Here is a 23,823-nt window from a genome sequence, read left to right as displayed (position 1 = left end):
AAACTAAATGATATTTTAATTCATGGACAGGTTTAATACAAGAGTATGTAGAATTATAAACTTGGACTCCAATTCCATCAACTCGCTAATGTCTGAGGTATCTATCGTTCATTTATAAACATATTTTTTAGCAGTAACTGATTATTCTTGTTTCAAAGAGAGTTATCTCCCCTTCATTCTGGTCTATGACTGGCACAAAATTTTGCACAGATTTCAACCCATTTTTATAAATGCAGAGTTTGCCTTTCATCTCAAGAACTCATCTGAATTAATGTTACTGTTATAAGATGACATACATGAAGAATAAAAAGAGCATGCATCTGCATTTTTAACAGTTTTAATTTGTCCTCTTTCACTCTTCACCAATATCCTGCAAATGACTGATGAAGAGTCAACATTCACTTTCTTTAATCAGAACTTATATTTAAGCAGTTATCTCCCCTTACCTCTGCCTCTTGCTTGATTTCTATTGTACTCTCATCCTCGTCGTCCTCATTTTCCTTTTTGATGCTGTGAAATCGACCGCCCTGTCCCCGCACACGGTTCATGGCATGCTTGTGCCTCGATTCATGCAAGTACCTCTGAAATAGTCGAGACCAAAATCCCAATACACCTAATTCTAGCTGCAGCAATATCCTTTACAAACATGGGCAAGTCTAAAATCTACAGATAATTTGCAAAGATTTCAAAACTACTGTTATGAACACTGAGGTCTGAAAGCTTTTCAAGTCTGTTTGTTTAAATAATCTAATGTGCAATATAGCTCTTAATGATTTATATAAAACAAAACTTGAGCAGATTTTAATTTTTTATATATAGAAAATACACTTTACATTTTATATCTTGAACTGTCATCAAATAGGGATGAATGTTTATAATTACTAATCAATGGAATTTCAATGTAATACACCTATGCTTTCTTTACATATTGCTCTTGCATTTTACGTTTATGTAGATGTCAATCAGGTACTCTATGCTAATTTGGGTCTCTTGTCTTGTATAAATTTTTGATGCATTCTAAGCATTTAAAAATTTTAGATATATTTTTGGTTTGACTCTGTCTTTAGATCTGAAACTACCATATGTAATTTCAAAGAGAGTGGTACCTAATTAACTTTACTTCTAAATGCAGGATTTCATTGAAAACTTGTATGTTAGAAATAGTTTTTAAAAAGTATTTTATCATAAAATGCTTCGTCCTCATAGGTTTATAATAAAATTGTTGGACTTTATTTGTTTTAGTTAGTCTTAATGCATTTAATCTTGAAATTATCTGTTTTTATTTTAAATATAAATCTTAAAGCTGAAATTTGCTTGAAAAAATTACATAAAAATAACTTAGATGCTAGAGTGTTACGTTAAATGTCAAACATTCATTTCAATAGTTTTGCAGTCTTTGCAAAATCACCCACAGATTGTATAGACTCACCATTGTCTGTCAAGGATGCTGCTGTACCTATAACAAGATATTGAGAATTTTATCCCAAATATTTCATGGACACTTACATGAATCAAGGCACAGACAGTTTGATTCTAAAAGACAAGAGTCAAACCACAAACTTTGTTGGCATATTTTTACAAAATATCAGAAAAAAGGCTGGTTGAGTCCTGAGATCGTTCACCTGACTGACATAAACACAAAAGCAGTATGAAAAGAGATCTGGTTCATTAAGGTTCTTTCTGCCAAATGTTCATCAAATTCTGTCAATTGGTTATAAAAAGTTTTCTTATTTCATCTCTCTTCAGCCATAGTTCATAAACCAGCATCATCTGTACAAAATTGAAAGGATGTTTCGCACACAAGTTATTGAAATCATGTTCAGCACTTTTCTTGTTTAAATCATTTATAAGTTTTTCTATATTTAGTAACAACAGCCATACTGTATGGAAGAAATCATTTAAAAGTTTTTCTATTTTTGGTAACAACAGCCATACTGTATGGACGAAATCATTTAAAAGGTTTTCTATTTTTGGTAACAACAGCCATACTGTACAGCATTAGCTGAGCAAACTTGTAGAGAAAGCTGCTTTCCATCAAATTCTGTACAAAAAAGATTTTGAGAAGTCAATTTAAGGTTCTACCGTTCTTGGTAATAACATCCATATCTACATGATGGCATATCTACATAAAAACATTAAAGTCTTTTGTGCTTTATGAAAAATAGGGTCAAATTCTGCAGATCAGCTTTAAGAACACTGAGCAATGGTTACACTTCACACATCTCCATACCAGGATGATTTGTCAAATGCAATCAAATTCTGTTGTAGAGCTATGTAAAAGATGTCGTTGACAGGTTTTTCTATTTTAATAATGGTTGTTGTTGTTGTTGTTGTTGTAGGGTTTAACACCATTTTTCAGCACACGATAGGCTATACATGGTGGCCAGTATTAATGGTGGAGGAAGAACCCAGGTAAACCACGGAAATAACCACCGACCCACGAGAAGCTACTGGAAAGCTTTCTCACATACCCACATTAGCCGAATCCGAGACTCGAACTCACACACGCAGAGGTAAGATGGCAGTGATCCGTAATGGAGAGCGTTTTAGACCACTTGGCCACACTTTAATAATGGTATCATACTTGGTAACAAATAAGCCTCATGTGTACACACTTTAAAGACCCTCATGCCAAGATGCATTCTGTCAAATTTGGTTGAATTATATTGTTTGGCTTGGTTCAATGGTTTTGGAGAGGGACAAAACAGCAAACATTGAATATGCAGTGCCATACATAAGCTTACCTGAGCTACAAATTAAACACATAAATCAAATGCAATGACTGCAAAATAATAAAGGAGAAATTTTACAACAGGCATTTAGTTATTTTCACAATCTGAACCCAATTCAAATTTATCTTTTAATGCTATGAGCTCACCTTTCTCTCTTTAGGAATTTTACCACAAGCCTCCAACCTGGCTCGTTGCTGCCGTCTTTTCAATATTCGGTGATACTGCTTGGCATTCACATATAGAGGTTCATCCTCTTGGGTCTCCTGCTGACCAGATATTGCCACTCTCTGTTGTGGACTTAGGTTACCTCCCACAACCTATGAAAAGAGTCAATGAGTCAAGTGAGTATTGGATGCTAGCATCCCACGCAGTGTGACAAGTCAAGTGAGTATTGGATGCTAGCATCCCAAGCAGTGTGACAAGTCAAACGAGTATTGGATGTTAGCATTCCATGCAGTGTGACTTGTCAATTGAGTATTGGATGCTAGCATCCCACGCAGTGTGACAAGTCAAGTGATTATTGGATGCTAGCATCCCATGCAGTGTGATGAGTCAAGTGAGTATTGGATGCTAGCATCCCACACAGTATGACGAGTCAAGTGAGTATTGGATGCTGGCATCCCATGCAGAATGAAGAACAGTTCAATGAAACACTTTATCATGCCTATCAAACATGCAGAAATGTCGCATGATATTCTAAAATTTCACAAATTTAATATCATGTAGACTTTCAGTCTGACAAGTGATACCCAGCTGTTGCAGGTAATGCAGGTAATGCAGAATACTATCTTGTACTGCACAATAAAACTAGAAAAATACTGAGTTCCCATTCTTCATAAGTGAAGATTATTGCCTTCAGTATCTAATCAAGGTCATTACAGCTGCAATGTTTGGATTTTCATAAGTTTAGAGCTGGCTGAAATCTATGTATTAAAAAGATATAAAATGGTCCTTTCAAACACTGTCAGTAATATTTCTTAACAAATAAATTAGTTTCCAGGGTATTTATTCTCAAGGAATTTTAAGAGATCTTAATTACTTCAGATTATCTGGGAATTTCTAAATAAGCAAACAGTCGAACAGAATGGTAAAAAACAAACACAGGTTAATTATGTTTATTAAAACTAGATTTAATTTCAAAATGATTGTTTTCAGATATGATTTTCTAGCTCTATTGATCACAGACCAGAAGAGATCATGGGATGGTTTGAATGTTGTCCCTCTGTCAGTTGGTTATTGCTATTCCTCCTAAACTACTTGGAACATTGCCATGAAACTTAATACATTCATCCCATGGTCAATTATGTCCTAAATGAAAATGGTCCTGCATGGACATCAAATGGCCATCTTGAAAGATCTTGTTATTGCTACTTCTCCTGAATGGATGGTCAAATCAACATGGGGGTTTCACCAGATGATGACTAATTAATCTTAGAGAAAATGATGTCCATCTGATGTCCAATATGGCTGCAATGACAACCATCTTGGAAGTATTGTTATTTCTACTATTCCTGAATACAAATCACGTTAACATGGGGTTATCACCTGTTTTAATAACTAATATGACCGGCCAATTGACAATCTTGAAAATCTTGTTATATGACCGGCCAAGTGACCATCTTGAAAATCTTGTTATATGACTGGCCAAGTGACCATCTTGAAAATCTTGCTACCTCTTGAACAGATGTCGCATGAACAAGAAGTTTTCACAAAAAGTCTTGTTATAATTTTTTATTGCTCCTAATGAAAGGGGTGCTATTGAATATTAGCACACTACTGCTATTGAATATCAGCTTACTACTATCAACATGCTGTTGAATATCAGCACAATAGTGCTATTATCAGCTTACTATTATCAAAATGCTATTGAATATCAGCTTACTACTATCAACATGCTGTTTAACATCAGCTTACTATCAACATCCTATTGAATATCCGCACACTACTGCTATTATCAGCTTCCTACTATCAACATCCTATTGAATATCAGCAAACTACTTTTACTGAATATCAACATGCTACTGAATATTAGCTTACTATCAACATGCTATTGAATATCAGCACAATACTGCTATTATCAGCTTACTACTATCAACATGCTATTCAATATCAGCTTACTACTATCAACATGCTATTTAATATTAACACACTACCGATATTGAATATCAGCTTACAATCAACATGCTATTGAATATCAGCACAATATTGTTATTATCAGCTTACTATTATCAAAATGCTATTGAATATCAGCACACTACTGATACTGAATATCAGCTTACTATCAACATGTTATTGAATATCAGCTATCAACATGCTATTGAATATCAGCACAATAGTGCTATTATCAGCTTACTACTATCAACATGCTATTGAATATCAGCTTACTACTATCAACATGCTATTGAATATTAACACACTACTGATATTGAATATCAGCTTACTACTATCAACATGCTATTGAATATCAGCTTACTACTATCAACATGCTATTGAATATCAGCACACTACTGCTATTGAATATCAGCTTACTACTATCAACATGCTATTGAATATCAGCACACTACTGCTACTGAATATCAACATGCAAGTGAATATAAGCATGCAACTGAATATCAATATTTAGTCCACAAAAAAAGTGATCATCAAGAAGGACCTCATCCACCATCAGTCAGCAGATCTCATGGTATGCATTACAGTAAATTACCTCCTCAAAAAAAGCAGGTAAATTACCTCCTCAAAAAACCAGGTAAATTACCTCCTCCAATTATTAAGTTAATCCAAAACAATGCTTTCTGACTGGCTGAATGCCAGTAAAAAGACAACTGATTAAATATTCATGACATTTTAGTAAATCTTTTGTATAATACATGCACAATAAAACAATTTTTAAGATAAGGTTACATAGTGGTGTGAATATGACTGACCATTATCTGTGGCATCCCACCAGCTCCTGGAACCTGGAAGATCTGTGAGATACCATTTACCCCTGAAGCCACCTGTACAATTTGTGGAGTGCCATTTGTCATGGCAGATGGACTATTGGCTGAGGTGACTGGGAGTGTTGTGCTGTTTGTTATAACACCATTACCTAGAAAAGATATAACAGGGAAATAACTTTGCAAAATTCTAATTCAATTTAATACAATTCAAATGATCCTGGATTATTAATGGAGTTCTGACTCATTCTTTACATAATGGTTGAATATCACATCTGGATGAAACAGTTTTATCCTGTGAAAACTAGGAGAAACTTAAGACTCTCTGATAAATTTAGTCCGAACCAGAACAGCTGTACAAGGCATGCTCCAGCTGTACAATGCTTCCTCCTGGCAACTGCATGGGCAGAGATGAGGACAGCCAAGCTGTTGTCTCCTTCTTTATTGGATAATGGTATGTACTCATACATTAGACTATGATGTACAAGAATAACACAGAATGCTTTGCCTTGCCTGCTCCACGGTGACTTATACAATGTCAATAGTGCAAGAAAAAAGTAGGTCAATGTGACCAACATTTGCTTGTGGGTAGTAACTTTCAAGAAGATACCTATCATGTTTCATACTGAACATAAAAAATGTCACTAAATGCAAAAATGTAATGTAACCACTGTATCAAAAAGGTTGGTCACTGTGACCTATTTTTGCAAAAATGAGAAGAATACATCCATTTCATGACTGTACAAAAACACTGTCTGTAAAACTTAATTAAATTCAATTTGTTGTAGTCCTTTTGCTATCTTCTCCTGATTTTTATGATTCAACTCTTTTGTCTCACTAAATAACTTGATATTTATGATTCAAATCTTTTGTCTTACCAAATAACTTGATATTTATGATTCAACTCTTTTGTCTCACCAAACAACTTGACATTTATGATTCAACTCTTCTGTCTCACCAAATAACTTGATCACCAAATAACTTGATATTTATGATTCAACTCTTTTGTCTCACCAAATAACTTGATATTTATGATTCAACTCTTTTGTCTCACCAAATAACTTGATATTTATGATTCAACTCTTTTGTCTCACCAAATAACTTGATCACCAATAACTTGATATTTATGATTCAACTCTTTTGTCTCACCAAATAACTTGATATTTATGATTCAACTCTTTTGTCTCACCAAATAACTTGATCACCAAATAACTTGATATTTATGATTCAACTCTTTTGTCTCACCAAATAACTTGACATTTATGATTCAACTCTTGTCTCACCAAATAACTTGATATTTTGGTGGCGGATGTACACCTTACATCAGCTTCCACATCATCCCAGATGGAACCTCACAATGTGGCAAATGCAGATCAATGGTCCAAAAATAAAAGCTGTTGTTCAGTATTGTTCTTCATTATTCATCAAGTCCGCCATCAACATCTTTTCCAACTGACCAAGTTTTGGCACCAGTCTGATACCCAAGATTATTTAATATGGGCACCAGCCCGATACCCTTGATCAATTTATATGGGCACCAGCCCAATACCCTGGACCATTTTACATTAGTGCCAGACTGATGTGCCAGATCATTTCATACAGGCAGGATTGAAATTAGTGCACTGTCAAGTTATTTACTTGATGAAAGGAAGAACACCTTGACATATCTACCAAGGCATTCATCGAATCTTGTCAAGGGCTGGCAACCAGTGGAATGTTTTTTTGACAGGAACTCATAAAAAAAGGGTATACTATTCAATGTTCTGTTAGATACATCCAATACAACACCACTTCTTAACTTACGACAGCAACCAGTCGAATATTTTTCTTCCAACTGATTCAACAAATGTATGACGGATGGGGTTTTAGTGATCCAACAGCAAATTTACGGATCTTGAAATAGTGGGGCTCAAATTAATGCTAAACCACTTAGTGCAAAACTTTATGCTGATGTTTACAACAACATCTCTATACGAAAAGTGACCCATATGCATCAAAGGGAGACTATTACCTTTTCTGATGGTCCAATGCAACGACATTAATTTTGTAAATTATATTAACTCTATACAAAGTATTTAGTGTAATGCTATGCAAGAATTATTGGTCTTGGCTGTTATGTACTGTATCCATCATTCCATTTTAGCTCAGTTATTATGTAATAAACTATCTAATTGGAATAAGGAAAAATGTCAAGTAAGCAAATAGCGCAATTGTTTTAAAGATCTGAGTGGTATCTGCCTTTGTATATAAATTTGTTTGTGTGTGTTTTTGTATTGTAATGTTCTGACATGCAATGTAACACTAATCGCTCTACTCCCTTACTCTGCTGTTGTTGTTGTTGTTGTCCAGCCTGAGACATCATCTGTGTGTTAGAGGTATCTACTGTTGGTGCAGTACTGAAGGTCTGTGGCTGCTGATAGAGAATCGTCTGTCCATCTGCAGTCTGAATTATCTGACCAAAAAACTGACCAAGGTTGGAGGTCATGTACTGACCTTGAACTCCACTTACTGGACTCAATACCTGGTGTTGTTGAGGCTGCTGAATAATAATCTGAAATACAGAAAAATACATATACCGTATACACCCACTTATAAGTCAAATACAAATACTGTATACACTCACTTATAAGTCAAATGCATATACCATATACTCTCACTTATAATTTAAATACATATACCATATAATGACATATAAGTCAAATACATATAATGTATACACTCACTTACAAGTCCAGTCCACTGGCTAACATCACAGACTGTTGTTGCCACTTACCTGACTAAAAAAATCATGCATTCTATCTCTACTTGTATGCTTATGTAAAATTTGGTGTTTCATCTCTAGTTATAAGATTATGGCAGATTGGTGTTCCCTCTCTTCTTGTATGATTATGCTAGATCTGGTGTTCCATCTCTATTCACATGATTATGCGAGATCTGGTGTTCCATCTCTAGTCACATGATTATGATAGATCTGGTGGTGTTCCATCTCTAGTCACATGATTATGCTAGATCTGGTGTTCCATCTCTAGTCACACAATTATGCGAGATCTGGTGTTCCATCTCTAGTCACATGATTACGATAGATCTGGTGGTGTTCCATCTCTAGTCACATGATTATGCTAGATCTGTTGTTCCATCTCTAGTCACACGATTATGTGAGATCTGGTGTTCCATCTCTAGTCACATGATTATGCTAGATCTGGTGTTCCATCTCTAGTCACATGATTATGTGAGATCTGGTGTTCCATCTCTAGTCACATGATTATGCTAGATCTGGTGTTCCATCTCTAGTAACGTGATTATGCTAGATCTGGTGTTCCATCTCTAGTCACATGATTATAAGATGAGATGATAATTCTTTATTTCAGACTACATAGTCCATACATCTAAATTAAAAAATAGATATAAATTAAAAACATTGTAAACATAATAGAACATACATATCATACATACAAGTATACAGATACATCTACACAATTTACTGTGCCCTGCATTGTTAAGAATGAAATTAAGTGGCACATTTAAAGAATAATTTGTTCCATCTGTTAATAATATGAGAATTCAAATGAATATCATAGTTCCAAAGACAGTTCAATATACAGTTCTTACTACTATACTAGATCTGGTGTCCCATCTCGAGTTACATGACTATGCTAGATCTGGTGTCCCATCTCTAGTTACATGACTATGCTAGATCTGGTGTTCCATCTCTAGTTACATGACTATGCTAGATCTGGTGTTCCATCTCTAGTTACATGACTATGCTAGATCTGGTGTTCCATCTCTAGTTACATGACTATGCTAGATCTGGTGTTCCATCTCTAGTTACATGATTTATGCTAGACCTGGTGTTCCATCTCTAGTTACATGACTATGCTAGATCTGGTGTTCCATCTCTAGTTACATGACTATGCTAGATCTGGTTTTCCATCTCTAGTCACATGATTTATGCTAGATCTGGTGTTCCATCTCTAGTTACATGACTATGCTAGATCTGGTGTTCCATCTCTAGTTACATGACTATGCTAGATCTGGTGTTCCATCTCTAGTTACATGACTATGCTAGATCTGGTGTTCCATCTCTAGTTACATGATTATGCTAGATCTGGTGTTCCATCTGAACTGGCTGAAATGGACAAGAAACCTACTGTGGCAGAACTAAAGAAGGTCTTAGAGAAACTATAGTTAGTTAAAGCCCCAGGGAATGGTGGCATCCCAGCAGAAGTCATCAAGTGCAGCTGCAGCATGCTGCTCACACACCTGCACGACCTCCTCTGACAGTGCTGGGATGAGGGTGCAGTGCCTCAGGACATGAGAGATGCCAACATCATAACTCTGTACAAGAACAAGGGCAACAGAAGCAACTGCAACTAATACAGGGGCATATCCCTTCTCAGCACTGTGGGTAAACTTTGCACCCATCATCCTTAACAGACTGCAGACACTTTCTGACAGAGTGTATCCAGAGTTGCAATGTGGGTTCCATGCAGAGAGGTCCACAATCGATAAGATCTTCTCCATCAACCTGGCACAACTGAGCAAAGTGCGTGAAGGAACCATCAGGGACATGCTCTTCGCAGATGATGATGCTCTAGCCACTCACACAGAAGCTGAGCTACAGCGCCTCATGGACCGCTTTGCAAAAGCATGCGATGAGCTTGGGCTGGGCTGACTATCAGCCTAAAAAAAAACAAACGTGATGGCTCAGGACGCAGCCCTCCTAGGCATCATCATCAACTTGAAGTAGTCAGTCAGTTCACGTACCTTGGCTCTACCATCACCACCAACCTCTCGCTCGATTCTGAGCTCAACAAGCGGATAGGAAAGGCATCAACAACTTTCTTTAGGTTGTCGCAGAGAGTGTGGAATAACAGCATGCTGACCCTGAACACTAAGATCTCTGTGTACCGTGTCTGCATGCTAAGCACTCTCCTGTACGCCAGTGAAACCTGGGCTCTGTACGCCTCACAAGAGAAAAGACTGAACGCCTTACGCGTGATGATCTGACACATACTTGGGATCACCTGAAGCGATCGAGTAACAAAAAATGAGGTGCTTGAATGTGCCAAGATTCCCAGATGGGCATACTCCTCCGCCAACGTCGCATCAGATGGCTGGGCCATGTACGTCGGATGGATGATGGATGGATCCCCAAAGACATTCTTTATTCGAAACTTGACTATGGCAAAAGGTCAATCAGACAGCCACATATTCACTTCAAGGATCTCTGCAAGCGCAATATGAAAGCCCTTGACATCGATGTCAACACCTGGGAAGAGCTTGCTCTAGACAGGTCCAGCTGGCGACATGCTCTGATCACTGGTCTGAAAGCCAGCGAGGACAAGCTATGCTTGCTAGCTGATGAAAAGCGATCACAGAGGAAGAAGCAGCTCCAACCCACACCAGACTCAACCTTCAAGTGCAGCAAATGCAGCAAGGACTGCCACTCCTGTGTTGGGCTACACAGCCAGAGCAGATGCTGCACAATCACAAACCGGGACATCTCTCATGGGCGCACTTCCATTGTCTCTCAAGACTAACGGATGCCAACCAGGTGTTCCATCTGTAGTCACATGATTATGCTAGATCTGGTGTTCCATCTCTAGTTAGACCTCGCTTTCCATATCAAGCTACTTGATTCTGCTGGATCCGGGTTTTCTATAACTGCGTACAATTTTAAGTGATTTATTGACAGAATCATATACTTTGTAGAATTAGTAGAAAATCATAAATAAATTTCCATTCCTATTTGAATCTCTAATCATAAACAGCATATTGCATTCACATTAAAGAATGAATAGATGATATTGAATATTTTGGATGGATAACAAATTAAGATTATCGTGAATGGCAGTTAGGACCAATGTAGTCTATAGCCATCATGTTAGTTGACCGTATATACCTGCTTACAAGTCCAGTCAAATTACAAACAACAAAGATCCTGGACCATGATCTGCCATTCCATAATGCACCTGCAAATCAGGGTCTATGTTGCTTGTTCTACTGATTACTCCTCACAAACTGCACAGATCCAGAACTGCAGCACTGTGCAACTGCAGATCTGAAGCTGTGCAGCCTGCAGTTGGACTTATGTCTTATAAGTGAGTACATAGGGTAGTGCAGAGAAATGCTTTTATTTCAGATTACTGACTTTGGTATTCTTAATTTTTAAAAAATGTGAATACCTCAATTTTTAACTTTTAAAACGTCAATGCCTATTAGGGAACCAACCTGAGAATAAAACCACAAATACTCCATAGCACACTGTGTGTAGAAACATCTATACCCCAAATGCTGACCAGAAAGTCCAAAACAGTTTAAAATTTTAATTTAAAAAAAAATAACATAATTTACCTACGATGCACACAGCTGTTAAATTTCATTTGTATACCTCAGAATTTTCACTTAATTGTGCCAACAAAAAAAAGCAGGGTTGAGAATACTGTTGTTGTTGTTGTTGTTGTTGTGGGGTTTAACGCCATTTTTCAGCACGATAGGCTATACATGGCGGCCAGTATTAATGGTGGAGGAAGAACCCGGAAAACCCCGGAAAGAACCACCAACCCACGAGAAGCTACTGGCAAGCTTTCTCACATGCCCACATTGGCTGAATCTTTGACTCGAACCGCCGCAGACAGAGGTGAGATGGCAGTGATCCGTAACGAAGAGCGCTTTAGACCACTCGACCACTCTGGGCCCCGTTGAGAATACTAAAATAATGTTCTATAAATGAGAGTGCCTTTGAGGGACTAATGCTCTACTGTTGGAATAAATTTTTCTGAGAATTCAACATAAGACCATTTCTTCTTTTTAGCTGCCAAGTGTTGAAACATTCCCTGATATTTCTTAACCAATAAAATTTTCAAATTAGCCATTGTGGCAGCCATTTTGAATGTAAGAATAGCAGTGTTTTCATTTCGGTCAAAATAGACGCCATTACAAGACTATGGGTGAAAATCCCATTTTAATATGATCAAAGTTTCTGAATGTTTATTTTGTCAGCCAAATCTGAAGTCAGACTGGCACCATTTTCATTCGGGACCAACTAGATATCATAATTAATCTTCAGGTGAAAACAACATGTCAATATCACTTTCCATTTATACCAATAAGAAGATTTTCAAGATGACTACCATAATGGCTATTTTCATTTAGTACAAATTGTGGTGCCACAAGAAGTCTTCAGGTGAAATCCAATGTTGATTTCCATCTAGGACGAGTAGCAACAAGATTTTGAAAATGGGCACCATCATGGCCATATTGGACAACAGATCAATACATTTCTATTTAATACCAACTTGATACCATATTAAGTTTTCTGGTGAAAATCCCATGCTGGTAAGACTTTCAGTTAACATCAGTTTCATTTAGGGTCAAATAAAACTCATAAAAAGTCTCTTAGTTAAAACCCATTTTGATATGACCATCCATTCAGGCAGACTGGTCTGAACAAAAATTACAATCAAGAAAATTGGACATCTGAGCAGTATTTCCATTTAGGATCAGCAAAACATCACATGAAGTCTACTTGTTGTTGTTGTTGGGTTTAACGCCATTTATCAGCAAACTATAGGCTATGTATGGCAGCCAGTATTAATGGTGGAGGAAGAACCCGGGAAAACCCCGGGAAGAACCACCGACCCATGAGAAGCTACTGGCAAGTTTTCTCACATACCCACATTGGCAGAATCCTAGACTTGAACCTACGCAGAGGTGAGATGGCAGTGATCCGTAACGGAGAATGCTTTAGACCACTCAGCCACTCGGGGTCTAGTGAAAACCCCATTTACGACCAGCAAGACTTCACAAGAACTTTAGTGAAAACCCCATTTAGGACAAGCAAGACATCACAAGAAGTCTAGTGAAAATCCCATTTAGCAAGACGTCACAAGTCTTGTGAAAACCCCAAGTCAATATGACATTTTGTTCAGGAGTAGCAGAGATGATAAATTGTCAGCTGTGGTGGCCATAATTGATGTCAAATCGGCACTATGTTTTTTTAGGACCAAGCAGACACCACTATGTTTATTTGGGACCAAGCAGACACCACTAAGTTCATTTGGGACCAAGCAGACACCACTGTGTTCATTTGGAACCAAGGAGACACCACTATGTTTATTTGAGACCAAGCAGACACCACTATGTTCATTTGGGACCAAGCAGATACCATTATGTTCATTTGGGACCAAGCAGATACCACTATGTTCATTTGGGACCAAGCAGACACCACTATGTTCATCTGGGACCAAGCAGACACCCCTTGCTGATATGACCATCAACTCAAGAGGAGTAGCAATAATAATATTTTCAACATAGCCGCTGTTGGATGGAAAAATGCACCATTTTTATTTAGGACCAACCATAAAGTGTTAAGTCATCTTCTGGTGAAAACCACATGTTCTTATTAATTCCATTCAGGAGAACCAAAAACATGACTGTCAAGGTGGCTGATTTTGCATCCACAATGGATGTGAGACTGGCATAGTTTGCTTTAGGACCAATTAGAAATAACACTTTTAGTAAAACCCATATGTTGATATGACCATCCACTTGGAATGAGTAGTGAGAAAAAATTTAGAAGATTGCCACTATCATGGTTTTCTAGATGTCCAAATGGAAGCATTTTCATTTAGGACCAATGAGACATCATCAGAAGTATTTTAGTGAAAACTTCATGTTGATGTGGCTTAGTGAAAACCTCATGTTGAGATGACTTTGGGAAAACTTCATGTTGATGTGGCTTGATGAAAACTTCATGTTGATGTGGCTTAGTGAAAACCTCATGTTGAGATGACTTTGGGAAAACTTCATGTTGATATGGCTTGGTGAAAACTTCATGCTGATGTGGCTTGGTGAAAATTTCATGTTGATGTGGCTTAGTGAAAACTTCCTGTTGAGATGACTTGGTGAAAACTTCATGTTGATGTGGCTTAGTGAAAACTTCATGTTGATATGGCTTGGTGAAAACTTCATGTTGAGATGACTTCATGCTGAGATGACTTGGTGAAAACTTTATGCTGATATGGCTTGGTGAAAATTTCATGTTGATGTGGTTTAGTGAAAACTTCATGTTGATATGGCTTGGTGAAAACTTCATGTTGATGTGGCTTAGTGAAAACTTCATGTTGATATGACTTAGTGAAAACTTCATGTTGATGTGGCTTAGTGAAAACTTCATGTTGATGTGGCTTAGTGAAAACTTCATGTTGATGTGGCTTAGTGAAAACTTCATGCTGAGAGTAGCATAAACAAATTTGTGCTAACATTGGTTTGTAAAACATATATGCCTTCACCACTAAGCCAAAATTTTAATAATTTTTTTTAAACATCTGACAAGTTTGTCTATTTTAAGTGGCATCTGCTTAATTATGCCAACAAAGTTTTCATTTAAAAGAAAGTAATCCCAAAAAGTTTTTAAAATGAGTAAAATTCTGAAAAAAAATGTTGACCTAACTTGGAAATCAAATTGGGTCATCTACATACAGATAAAAATATGCTGCTAAAATTAAATTTGTCTATGCTGAGTGGGTTTTGTGCAGTTCTGCTAACAATCTTTATGGGACAGATGGATGGCCATGACTAACCAAGTTGTCCTACAACCAATGTAAGAAAAAAAAAAACAAAAAAAAAAAAAACAATCTGCATATTACTAACATATCACTATGGACACCAATCTATCAATAGGCAACCAATAGAAAAGAGCCATGATGAACCCAAATAAAAATAAACAGATAGCCTGAATGATATATGTATTTACCTGCTGAGGTTGTGCAAAGGTCTGCATCGGCTGTCCGGACTGGGTTGTAATAATCTGAAACTACACAAAGTCACAGCATTCATTCTTCTGGTCCAACTAAAAAATATATGTAAAGTCACAAAAAGGAAAAGAAAATGTCTTAAAACTGTGGTCCCCAACCTTTCTGTGATTATGGGCACATTTGAGAGTTCATGAGAGAGTGGTGGGCACCTACCACTACTACTTACAAACTCTGATATGCCTTTACATACGCACAGCACTGTTGTACCATGGAAGTTTATAATCTTAATGTATGTTCCGCACTCTTACTATGGACTTCATGTTTCATTAAACCTCTTTCCATAAAATGAATATTAAATCTCGTTACTAAATTTAGGAGCATGAAACATGGGCACCCAAAAAAAAGCATTGGTGGGCACCATGGTGCCTGACGACACAGTGTTGGGGACAGTATTAAAATATTATGTGTCCAAGGATTGTTTGAGAGATATGAAAGATTTATGACATGATTGTAATGTTACCAACAACAGGTAGGAGCAAAACATTGATGGATCTGTCATGTAAGGCCTAAAAACGATGGTGTTCCACTGTCCAGACTCAATCATTTATAATTCAAAGTCGATTGTTCGATAGTATGTAACGTATTGCCAGAAATCAGCACATTTAGAATGCAATACATTGAACACCTGTCTAAGCTTGATCTTGGTCAATCCAAACATGTCAATGAACATCCATCTAAGCTTGATCTTGGTCAATACAAACATGTCAATGAACATCCATCTAAGCTTGTTTTTGGTCAATCCAAACATGTCACTGAACACCTGTCTAAGCATGATCATGGTCAATTCAAATGTGTCTTCCTCAACCTTAACAGAAACGCATCATCTGTAGTATGGGTTTACCGGATTTTGTGTCACACAGTTGTTTGACTGTCAAACTCTTGGTTTAGATCTACCAGAGCAGTCAAGGGTCCCACTGGTTCATGGATCAATGAGTCAGAAACAAAATGTTTATGCCTGATCATAAATTTAAACCGAGCACATAATAATGATTTCAGGACTTTTCCCAATCTAGATTTATTGTGAATTTATTTAAAGATATTCTTGAATATATATTATCGTGATACATCAATACTGTTGCCACATCAACTTATTTAAGGCTATTGACACATCATCACATTCACGCCCTGGTATTTATTTGGAACACTCTATACTTTTGTTTACTTGCAACAGAACGTTTAGGATTATTTGAATTTAATTCACAATGCTGTTCCTTTATATTTTTACATTGTAATCTATGGAAAAAATATATTTGCTGAATTTTACTGAATTTTTTGGTTTAACTTTTTTCAGTTACTTAAAGACCATTGAGCCATAACAATATGAATACACACCTCACCCTACTCCATTTTGTACAACCCTGATGTCAAGTATGCATCAGAAACTCAACCAAATCAATGAAACACAAAATGTAGGTAACAGAGACCCAATTTTGTCAGATGGCATTGTAGTCAACAACATGCATCTACATACCAAGTTACACATCTTGACAATAATGCCTCAGAAACTTAGTTAAATGCAAAATTTAACTGAGGTAAATGAAGAGCAAATTTTAAGTTGCTGTGACCTAATTGTGACAATAGGGTAACAAAATAAATAAAAATATTGAATTGCATATCTCAGGGACAAACAATGATTGGGACAATGTAAAGCTAACAAAGAAGTTGTGTTAAAAGCTCTACAAATCCACTTGCCCTATCAGGCAAATAATAAATATATTTGCTAGCCCATCATAAAGTCTACTCAGGCAGCTGTTAAAGAAAAGAAAAAACTGATCATGTTTAATTTGATCATATGAAGGCAGTGTTTTGGAACATATTCTGTGACTCTTCTAACTCCAGCTTAAGTACAGTGAAACATGTATATAAATAACAGTAAAAATACACACCCAAGGTGTCTTTTATAGACAGGTGTCCTTTATATACAGGGCCAATATTCTCAAGGTGCTTTACATGTCATACAGTTATGACATCAAACTTTGCATAAAATGCATTAAAGTAGAGGTTGTTTGGACAATAGGAGTCCTCCTGAAAAAATAGAATGCAATGTTGCATCCAGATAAAAATAAAAAGCCTAAACAGAAAATGTCAGAATCAAGAAGCAGCTAAACTAAACAATGAAGTGCACAACTAGTTAAAAATTATACAAGAATCATACTGGAAAATGCAGATGAATTAAGTTTCAACCCCTTCAGGATTAACTCTATGCACCCCTTCCACATTTGTAGCAAGACACGTATAAAATAAAAGATGAAAACAACTGACTGGGAAGACTCACTGGTTGATACTGCTGTGTGTTCTGTGTGGACATGGAACCAGCCTGTCCCTGGAGGTTCAGGCCTGTGGGCTGACCCTGAGGCAGAGTCTGGACAAATATCTGCTGACCTGGAGAGGAGGCTGGCTGCATCAATTGGTTCTGACCCAGTTGGATCACCTGATGGAAAAAAGAAAAGACAAGTCCAAACAAGTGCCTCACCAAGTGTTTCAGGCATGATGAAGAAATATATGTTTGCCAAGTTCATCTATTTACTAGAACAGCTGTTAAGGACAATAAACATCAGAAGTGAACTTTATGTTTAAACTTTTTCCTCATTTCTGGCAGGTGTATAAACGTGACCAACCTTATGTTAACCTTACTTGTCCATATTGCTGACTTTACTGACTTAACCTTGACCTAATTAGAATATTCCCTCCCATTTCCATGTTACTGATTTCGATGACTTTAACCTTGACCTATTTATCCTAAATCATCAGGTTTCCTTGACACATCAGGGGCATCATGGGAATTTTTGTTAATATGTGTGTATGTGAAGCATGCATGCTATTATGAAAATACTTTGCTCTTGTCAGACAGCAGTGATTTTGACCTTTAGCCTTGAGATGTTAAGTTAATCATTAGAATTCTTGGTACCATAGTTCTGGCCAAGGTTAAATAGTTAAATAGAACTAGATTTATTGCATGAAAACCATTGTGCTTCTACTGATCTTGGTGATATAGATCTTTTACCTCTGGACACCAAAGCAATGGCATTTTTATATCACCTCAGGCTACGCCTAATTTTAGTAAAGGTACGTCAAACAGAAGTTCAAATCTTGATCTTTTGGACCCTTCATCAACAAGATTTCTTTTCTCATGTACAGTAAATTATCTGCCAAGTCCAGTGGATGTATATAAAGCAGAACAGAAAATTCTTATTTATGAGGCTGAACTTTGACTTTAATAACCTAACTCAGTTGAGTTCTCTCCTATTGGGCAAACAACCTTCAAAGTTTAGTAAAGGAATGTGAAGTTGTACTCATGTTCTTGTATAATAACCAAGCTGCTTTGGTTAGGTATACTGACCTTGACCTTGAATTTCTTACAACTGATCATACCAGGACCTTAATAAGCAAGGCCCCGAGTGACCGAGTGGTCTAAAGTGCTCTCAGTTACGGATTACTGCCATCTCACCTCTGTCTGCGTGGGTTCGAATCTCGGATTCAGCCAATGTGGGTATGTGAGAAAGCTTGCCAGTAGCTTCTCGTGGGTCGGTGGTTCTTTCCGGGGTTTTCCCGGGTTCTTCCTCTACCATTAATACTAGCCGCCATGTATAGCCTATCGTGTGCTGAAAAATGGCGTTAAACCCTACAACGACAACCTTAATAAGCAACTTACCTGCCAAGCTTGGTGAATGTTAATGGACACACAGACATTACTTTAATACTGTATGCATCCCATGACGACATAAAAATACAGCAGACTTGTATCAAATGCAAAAAATTTATGCTAATTTAAGCTCCCAAATCAATTTCTCAAACTCATCCATGACATTTCTTCAATAACATTATTCACATCAGATTTTAATTACACAAATTTAGCTTTGAAAGAAATATTTACAAGACATTTTAAATAGATGGCAATCCATAAGCATTCTTACGATGAATCCTAACATTAATACCGTCAAACCCACTTGTTCTTTACCAAGCAGTTTGGTCATGCAACAAACCTTGTGCATTCCTAATTCTTTGATCAGAATTTCCTCTGCACATCTACATAAAATATTAAAGATGTCTCCCACCTTTTGGCCAATAACATGTCCATCTTCAAACATACTTTCCAAAGAATACACTATTTCTTTAAAAAACATATGTCCTTGACCTTTTCTAGTCTCCTTATCATCAATTGAACATTTCATCCATTTATTTTTATTCCAAATATTGGAAGTGATTTTGGTCCATAAACAACATCTGCATCAGCTTGCAAGTCCCTTAATGGATTTTTTAATTTTGCATTATTTTAATCCCGTTGTTAAAAAAGCACCTATCTGCCATTTGCAGTGTTTCCCTTCACTCTCAACTGTGTTTCCGATATCCCTAAATTTTTAAATTTTTGGCCATCAGTTTTGTCACCAAGTTTTTTAAAAAACCCAATCTGACCGCCATTTCTGACACCAGTGCTATTTCAGACTCTCAATTCATTTTGTTTTGCTAGTCTATATGATGAAAATTACATCATGTCCTAAATTAGGGTATTTTCAATCAAAGATTTAATTATTTTTTAAAAATCTGAATGCTTTGTTTGACAAAACTGGATTGTTTCTAGAGCTTTTTGATTAACACTTGTATGTCCCATATTTCATTTTCAAACTTGGAGGCAGGATCATCATACGGGTTCTTGTCTATAATTAATTTAAATCAGTTTAAATCACTGAACAACACGGTTTAAATACTATATCTTGAAAGATGATCGACCAACACAATGAGATTTTATAGTACCTTAGATCACAAGATGTTAAAACTTTTTATTCATCTAAATTTTCTTCCTTTGATATCATGATATTGATGGTATAGTCTACCATAGTGTCCATAACTTGATTAATCAATCCTCCACCCCCACCCCTTCTAATATTTGACACTAGGTAGTTTTTAAATGGCCCGAACCATTCCCATGCAAGAGCGGAGATATTAATACTTTCATCACCCAAGGCAATAACCCCAGCTCGACTTGTCTGGGTCCTAGTCGTAATTTTCAGATTCAAATGATATTTATACTGTGTGACAAGAAAGAGCAATGAAGCTTCATAATTTTTTTTGTGCTTTATTTGCACTTCCAGGATCATTTACATGAGGTAAGAGTTATTTCTATGGTCTAACTTTCCTTGTACACACATGTAAGAACAGACTGGTTCCTACATTCCTCACAAATACACTTCAGAATATTTAACTCCTACAATTAAGCAAATAATTGACTCTGGAATCGACAGTTTCTAGTCAAGTCTTTCAAGGAACAGCAAAGCATATCTTGCAATTAAAAAAAGGAGGATATGGGGTACTGCCAATTCTTTATGTGCAAAAATCAGACATGGAATAAAAAAAGGAGTTTAGGGGGTACTGCCAATTCTTTATGTGCAAAAATCAGACATGGAATGGAAACTGGTCTGATTAATCTACAGACATCTTGTATCCTGGAAATACAACAAGCATACCAAGGCATATTCTTTCTGTAGTCTGCCCTGAATTACTCACAAAAATAAATATCAAGTCTTATATAAAGGCATAACTTGGAACCAGACAAGTCGAGCTACAAGTACCTGGGGTTGTGCCCCTTGAACTAGAGGTAGTTGTGTCCCCTGAGCAGAGATTTGTGTTCCTGCCTGAAACTGCTGCATTCCTGATTGGAGGAACTGGAGGAATCCTCCATGAACTCCCTGCATCATGACTGGCTGTGCCATCTGGGGATAAACTGTGGTTGCTGGAACGGAATTTTCCATTGTGATGGCAGACTGCTGTTGGTACTGTTCCATTGCAAGATAAACAAATTCACATCATCTGCAAAGCTACATGCCGTTATCTTATAAAAATGCACACCAAAATGCTGAAAAAAAGAATTAATATAATTGTAATGTTCATATTTTAAAATGACATCATTAAATATCACACAAATGATGAAAATAATTGAAAATGTTAAATATACATCATTAAATATCACATCATAAAGATAAAAATACCTGAAAATAGTGCACTGCTTTAGTGAGAAAAAAATCTTACTTGATAGTTAATGCAATCCACCTAGAAATGGTGGAAGCTGAAATATCAGTTGAACCTTTATTTGCACGGACAAGACACTTCCTATACTGTGGTAAGTGGTAAAAGTCTATCTTGATCATCCCCAGCACAGATAAAGATAAGAATGGGAATCTCAATCAGGGGTGGAGCAACCAATGGAAGCTGCTTTTTTGCTTAAAAATCTGGATGGCAAAGAAAACAAACCAAGTCATAATTCCTATTGAATCTGACACAGTCCAGCTCTATGGATAGAACACAAGGCTTATTCCATCTTGCAAGCACTAAAGCAAGCAAAAAAACTGTCCTGAGGGTAAAGTTCTTGAAGGAAGCTTCACTCAAAGGTACACAAGTTTTTTTTTAGAGACCACAGAACACAAGAAACAGTCCATTTAGGCATTAGAGAGCAAGACACTGGTCTTAGCCACTCAAAATAACTGAGCAGGTGTGCTAAGTGAAAAAATGACCGAGGTCTTTTGAAAATTTTGAAGTGTTGGAATCGGCTGCTTGATAGAAACTTAATAATAGAAACTGAGCACTGTTTTCCTTGAAAAGGAGAATAAAATCAGTCACTGCACTAAAATCAGGACAGCTATGATTTACCCATTTCCTACTACACCAATTGCACAAGATTCTCCATTTGGCTTCATATGCCTTAGATGCTGATCTTCTGCTCTGACTGATGCGCTTGGCAAATTTGATGTAAAACGTTTTGGGCGGAGAGATTGTATGAGATAGAACAAGCATGGAGGTGGAGAATATGGAAAATGTTTTGTAGGAGACAGTCCCCGTGCTGCGACAGGAGGTCCCTCCTCCTGCAATGGTCCAACAGCAGTCTGAAAATATTTTTGAAACATGATCACTGAGGCATCAAGGAGATCGAAATGAGCAGAGCATTGGAGTGCCTGACTTTGTAGAATCTGCGGGATCATACTGAAAGGTGTTAGCAAACAGACAATCCCACTTCAGGTAAAAGGCATGCAATGCCCAAGCCCACTGGTTGTGGACTCAAAACATAAAAGAGGAGCACCCAATCTGTACCAAATTAGATGGTGCTGGATGTTACCAAATCAGGTAGTAGTGGAAATCCCAAGAGAGATAAACTGGAGAATTCAAAGGGTCCCAGTGCAGTTTCCACTCCCCCTTTCCTGAGAACCAGGAAAATCAGGGAACAGAAAGCTAGAGATTGGTCATTTAACACACTCTCTAATGTACACTTTTCAAGAAGGGAGTGAACATCTTCTGTTAAGAGCACCAGATTTAACTGATGGAAGAAAATGAATGAAAGAATCCAGCCACTGCTTTTATTCTAAACCAAGCCTCTGCAAAGAGGCTTAGTATGGCTCCAATGGAAGAAGTACACTTTGCTGGCTAGGGAGCAAGTCTTTTGTCCATCATTGTCCTTTGTATTTTTTCATTGGCCATTTTAGGGCCTGACTGCAAAGAAGGGAGCTCTGATTGTGGCTGTGCAGCTGTAAAGAATTTTGCCAATGGAATGGGGGTGGCGGGGGGCAGTAGGATTTGACTTCTTAGCTGGGGAGGCTACACTAACCCTTAGACTCTCCATCTTTCTCTGCGACCTGAGGGACTCGGAAAAAAGAGCCATGAATATTCTGAACAAAAGGAAGGAACCTTCTTCCTCACTTTAAAGGTACATCTATGCTCTGTGAGATACCAGACCTCATCCAACCGCAGGCTGAAAGAGGGACAACCATCCATCCTCTCACAGCCTGCACAAAATAAGCAAGTGGGCATGTGTCCCAAGCAGAGTTCATGTAAGCACACCTAACAACACCCTGCTGAGACACTGTTCCTTTCAAAGAAAGCTGAAATTAAGATTTTTATACAAAAACTTTTATCCTTGACCCCATGGGGTGAGTGGCATAGTTTCAGAATGATTAAAGTCAAGCATGATAAAAATCTTTAAAGGAGTTTGGAATTTATTATCTAAGAAAATGCTTTAACCAAAACTTTTTTAAAATAAATTATGTGAAGCAGCAGAGGGGGGGAACAGACCGAAACTATTTTCACAATAAACCCTTTCACGGAAACTTTTCCCGATAGAGGGCTTATTTCGACAAATAAACCCTTCTATTCAGAATACAGGACAAAAAAAAATGTCCCCGATCCCTCGAAGAGTTTTCGCGGGGAAATTAAATCGTGGACAAATAAATAATGGCAAATATTGGAGAAGCATTCACAACTAGATTGGCACGACAACGACTAGCCGCGATTAAAAAATTTATTCCTGTCCGTGATTCCGTCAGAGAAAAATTAAAAGCAAGACAAGAAGCGCAG

The 23,823-nt window shown here is 37.1% G+C and overlaps 1 protein-coding gene across 3 annotated transcripts in view; it reads right to left on the bottom strand.

Annotated features, from left to right (window-relative positions):
• Window positions 1-23,823, bottom strand: part of LOC149792452 (nuclear transcription factor Y subunit alpha-like) — a 69,863-nt gene that overhangs the window by 15,897 nt on the left and 30,143 nt on the right. For 2 of the 3 annotated variants that reach the window (XR_016423570.1, XM_089971032.1), the window contains exons 3-9: window positions 21,054-21,337; window positions 17,762-17,917; window positions 15,426-15,485; window positions 7,991-8,219; window positions 5,657-5,820; window positions 2,879-3,049; window positions 447-581 (exon numbers count right to left, since the gene is read on the bottom strand). Coding sequence is in view for 2 of the 3 variants with exons in the window: in XM_089971032.1 (XP_089827158.1) it covers window positions 447-581; window positions 2,879-3,049; window positions 5,657-5,820; window positions 7,991-8,219; window positions 15,426-15,485; window positions 17,762-17,917; window positions 21,054-21,266 (1,128 nt within the window). In the remaining variant the exon portion in view is untranslated. The remainder of the gene's footprint in view (window positions 1-446; window positions 582-2,878; window positions 3,050-5,656; window positions 5,821-7,990; window positions 8,220-15,425; window positions 15,486-17,761; window positions 17,918-21,053; window positions 21,338-23,823) is intronic. The other variant, XM_089971034.1, reaches the window with a different exon arrangement.

The sequence above is a fragment of the Sinohyriopsis cumingii genome, chromosome 9 (assembly GCF_028554795.1).
Source record: "Sinohyriopsis cumingii isolate HCF-2022 chromosome 9, ASM2855479v2, whole genome shotgun sequence".
NCBI classification, from domain to species: domain Eukaryota; kingdom Metazoa; phylum Mollusca; class Bivalvia; order Unionida; family Unionidae; genus Sinohyriopsis; species Sinohyriopsis cumingii.
Note: the sequence above shows the minus strand (reverse complement) of the source record. Positions and strands in the feature narration are given on the sequence as shown.